The sequence below is a fragment of the Pinus tabuliformis genome, chromosome 9, assembly GCF_031772625.1.
Source record: "Pinus tabuliformis cultivar Carrire ecotype Pingquan chromosome 9, CPIR1, whole genome shotgun sequence".
NCBI lineage: Eukaryota > Viridiplantae > Streptophyta > Pinopsida > Pinales > Pinaceae > Pinus > Pinus tabuliformis.
This window is the reverse complement of record NC_142307.1, coordinates 1,029,489,782-1,029,494,429: the sequence shown is the minus strand read 5'-3', so window position 1 is coordinate 1,029,494,429 and position 4,648 is coordinate 1,029,489,782. Positions and strand designations below refer to the sequence as shown.

General features: G+C 46.8%; 1 protein-coding gene across 1 annotated transcript; it reads right to left on the bottom strand.

The window, feature by feature from the left end:
- Nucleotides 1-2,777: 2,777 nt before the first annotated feature.
- On the bottom strand, nt 2,778-3,578 carry LOC149152207 (uncharacterized). The gene has a single exon (XM_089443414.1). The coding sequence runs from the start codon at nt 3,576-3,578 to the stop codon at nt 2,778-2,780; it is 801 nt and encodes a 266-aa protein (XP_089299540.1).
- Nucleotides 3,579-4,648: the final 1,070 nt, after the last annotated feature.

Sequence of the window (4,648 nt, the reverse complement as noted above, 5' to 3'; positions counted from 1 at the left end):
ATTTAGCTTGAATGAATTTTTGGGAGGGGCTTCCCATTGACAGTCGTTCTTGTTATTTATAATAGGACCATTGCTCTTGAGAGAATCAGGGGAGAGCTGCAGCTTCCAATTGTCTAATATGTTTCGCTAATTATCAGTGGAAGGGAGGTCGTCCTTAGTCCAAACCTGAAGCGCCATGGTCTCTTGAATGTTCTTATGAATCCTGCTCCAGGTTTCCTCTGATGGTGATTGCTTGTCTTTGAAAATTCGCTGGTTACATTCCTTCCAGATATTCCAGAGGACGATTCCCGGGACAATATTCCATAGATGGTTAAGGATCTTGCAGTTGAAGGGCTGCATTGACCAGATTCTTAAGGAATTGACGATGTCGCCCTCTCCCCTGCAGCTTTTTTGACATCGGAAACTGACCTTGTCCCATAGTTGATTGGCTAAGGGGCAGGTGTCCAGGAGATGATGGAGAGTTTCTTCATTTTGAGAGCAATTCATACAGATCGAGGGGCCATGAAAGTTCCGCTTTCTAAGCTTGTCCCAGGTGAGTATTTTTTTGTGACTCACCAGCCAAAGAAAGCAGGCGATTTTTGGCCAAGGTCCGAGCTTCCAAATCTTGCTCCACACAGGGTCAGGGGGAGAGGGAAAGTTACATAACAACCTGTAGGCTTCTAAAGTGGTGTATGCCCCCTTGGGTAGGTAACCCCACCTGAGAATATCCCTTCCATTGTCCTGCCTTATCCTTCTTTTCTTAAGTTCGATCATGAGCTCTTCTTGCTGCTGCGTACCTGCATGGTGGAGAATTAGGTCGCTCCTTTTCCAATTCCTAAAATTGTGCTCCATCTCTGAGGCCCAGAATTGATGAACTGTTTCTTGCTGTTGGTTTAGCCCATCAGGTATTAGCTCCAGGTGAAGAATATCTTGGAGTTTGGGCTGTTGGTTCTAGGCATCAGTCCAAAATCTCGTAGTGCGCCCGTTCCTTATTTCCCAGAAGCTGTGCTTCTGTATTAGTTGGTGGTGTTGCTTGGCCGCATTCCATATTGTGGATCTTTTTCAGTGGGAATGAAATGGATGAGCTCCTCTTGAGGTCGGCCTCCGGCATACTTGGCTGTCCATATTTTCCCCCATGGCTTATCTGGGCTAGTTATCCATTGCCACCAGATCTTGGCGTTCATGATGGAGTTGCTGTGTTCCGGATCCCTTAATCCAATGCCACCCTTTTCTTTGGGCATGCAAACATTGGACCATTTCACCAAGGCCCATTTGCGATTTGTAGCTGCGCTGCTCCATAGAAAATTGCGCTGTAGGTTTCTTATGCATTTTAAAACCCATTTAGGCGCAGCTAGAATAGAAAACAAGTACAGAGGCATAGCCTGCAAGACCGATTTGATGAGGATGATTCGGCTTGCTAAATTAAGAGATCTGTGAGTCCAGAGATTGAGACGATTTTCCAATTTCTCGAGCAGGGATCGCCAAGCAGGTTGCTTGAGGGCTGAAGCCGAGAGGGGAGCTCCTAGGTATTTAGAGGGCAGAGAGGCCACTGGGAACCCCAAGATGCGAGAAACAACAGTTTTGACTGAGGGCAGCGTATGGAAGAAAAAAATTTGAGATTTAGCGCAATTGATATGCATGCCTGAGGCCTCCGAGAAATCTTGAAGGAGGGATTTTAGACGGTGGGCTTCTTGGGCAGAGGGATACCCAAAAAGCATCGTGTCGTCGAAAAACTGATGGTGGGAGGTGGCAGGGGAGTTATGCACAGAGATGCCTTTGATCTGATGTGAGAGGAGGGCTTGCTTGATGTGCCGCCCCAACCCTTCTGCCATAAGGACGAAGAGAAAGGGGGAGAGGGGATCTCCTTGGCGAATACCTCTTGAAGGATTAAAGGGACGGGAGGGGATGCCATTGACGAGAATAGAGAAATGAGTGGAGGTAATCATGTTCAAGATCCAATGGATCCAAGGAGAGCAGAAACCAAAATCTTTTAGCATCTCATGAATGTAATTCCAGCTTAGCTTGTCAAATGCCTTGGAGAGGTCGAGTTTGAGAAGCATACCTGATTGCTTTGAATGCTTGAGGGAGTGAATAATTTCATGCGAGAGCAGGATGCCATCCATTATGTGCCTTCCTTCCACGTACCCTGACTGTTCCGGGGAGATGAGCCCAGGAAGAAGAGGTTTCAGACGATTTGCTATGACTTTTGAAATTACTTTGTAGATAACATTGCAAAGCGCAATGGGCCTGAATTTGTCCGGGGTAATGGAGTCCTCCTCCTTGGGGATGAGAGTTATAAAGGTAACATTGAGAGAGGGCAGGAGGCAGCACGTAGCCCTAGATTCTTCAACTATCTGCTAGACCTCCTCCTTTAACATGTCCCAGAAAGAGTGGAAGAAGGTGGTTGAAAATCCGTCTGACCCCGGGACCTTGCCTTCCTTAAGCTGCTTCATTGCATCGTCCACTTCCTGAGGCAGAATGGGGCGCATTAGGAGTTCGTTTTGTTCCTCCGTGATGATTTTTGGAATGTTGCTCGTGATTTTTCTTATGGCCTGTCGCCGATCTTCTCTTCGGTCTTGATGGATCTGTTTGAAGTGGTTGAGGAGTTCCTCTTCAATCCCCTCATGGGTCTCCACTCTTTCCCCTGACTGTTTTTGGATGAAGGGGATGTTGTTGTGAAATCTTCTTTGAACCATAGTTCTGTGGAAGAATTTAGTGTTACGCTCACCCTCCTTCAGCCATCTGACCCTTGACTTTTGTTTCCAATAAATCTCTTCCTGCTTTCTTCTGTTGTCCAGCTAGCTATGGATGAGGTGTTCCTGCTCCAAGGTGGCTTCCGAGTGCCCTTCCATGATGACCCTTTGGTGAAGAATCTCCAAGTCCTGAGTAAGCTTTTGCTGCTCTTTGAAGATGTTGCCGAAGGTTTCCCTGTTCCACCGTTTCAGGTGATCTTTAAGAAAACGAAGCTTTTGCTGGAATTGGTACATCTTAGATCCTTCAGGGGGAGTGAAGGCGGCCCACGTAGTTTTCACAAAATCCTTGGAAGTGGGATGCGTGAGCCAAAAACCTTCAAATCGAAAGGGTCGTTTGGTTATGTTACCTGGCCGTTGCCATTGAAGTGCTATTGGCCAGTGGTCCGATCCAGAGTGAGCAAGAATGGCTATTGAGATGTCCCCTCCTAGGTGGACTGCATTGTCAGAGAGGAGGAAGCGGTCCAGTTTTGAGGCGATTTGGTATTTTCCCGACCTTTGATTACTCCACGTAAAGGTGCCATTACAGAACGGCATGTCTATGAGGGAGGTTGCTTGAATGAAGTCCCTGAAGTGACAGTCTTCATGCTCCAGTCTGCGCCTGCCTCCCAGCTTCTCTTCAGTTTTAGTTATCATGTTGAAGTCCCCTGCAACAATCCAGAGCGGGTATCTTCTGCTATTGTTGAGGGCTTCAATTGTGTCAAGAAGTGCTATCTTTCTTCCCGAATCTTGTGGGAAGTAAATATTTGACAAGTTACCATAAACATTGGTACCCAAGATATGAAGGTCGCCTGAATAAGGTGATGCGCTGCATGAAAGTTGGAAAGGGATACCGCCTGCGTATTCCATGCAATTGCCAGACCCCCTGAGGCTCCTGAGGCATCTACAGCTACCGATATACAACCAGGCCAGGCTTTCGAAAGAATGCTACCTAGCGTTGTACTGTTACACTTTGTTTCTTGGAGAAAGCACATTTGTGGCTTTTCCTTTCTAATCATATGTTTTAACATCCTGAGTTTTCCGGGGCTGTTGAGCCCTCTTATATTCCATGATACCAGCTTCATCATTAACCGTTGATGGAGGGTTTGTAGTACTTTGTCAGCTGTGCATATCTGCCTGAATCCACCAGGATCTTCCCAATCTCTATTGTCCTTTGCAAATTTGTCTTTCTGCCTCTCTTCTTTTTGTTTTTTGTGTGCAGACTTCCGTCCCATTGGCTGCCTGATTGTATTCCCAGTTGACTTTGATAATAAACTAGAGAAATGACCATTTCGAGCTTGTTGAGTGCTAGTTCAGGTATGGCATCGAAAGCTTTTTTTTTGCAGGCTATTTCTAGCTCTATGATGTCTAATCCGTGCAGATCAATACTCTCGGGCTCTTCTTCAATGACTTGCACTTGATCTCCTTCTTCCGTACTGTTCTCTGGGTTTTGGGGGCTTTCCATTTTCCCTTCGACTTCCATTTCTTTGATGATTTCAGGAGTTTCTTTCCGATCCCGAATGAGAATGGAGGGGGATATGATAGGAGTGGAAGATTTGGGAGGGGGGTGAGGTGGAGGATGAGAAGACGAGGAGGATGGATGATCAGGGTGAGCATCAGCTGCGTGAGGTATAGTCTCAGAGTCTTGGCCAAGAATGTCAAAACTGTTCTTGGTTACTGGGCCATGAGACTTGGAGGGCTGGGGTTTTGACCCATTTGGGGGTTTTTTGTGAGAACGCTTCCTGCTGGTGACTTTGGTAAAGCCATCCTGAGCAGGGGATACAGAGGAGCCGGGAAGGCTGGATAGGGTGTTTTGAGGACAGACTCTAAATAGATGACCAAGGGTATGGCACTTTCGACATCGGAAAGGAACATGCTCATAATCAAGAGGCTAGATCCATTCCTCATCACGATGGGAAAGAGTGACTGATTCAGGAAGG

What these genes read in the sequence shown, in the direction of transcription:
- LOC149152207 (XM_089443414.1), bottom strand. Translation starts at nt 3,578, where the DNA reads ATGGAATACGCAGGCGGTATCCCTTTCCAACTTTCATGCAGCGCATCA.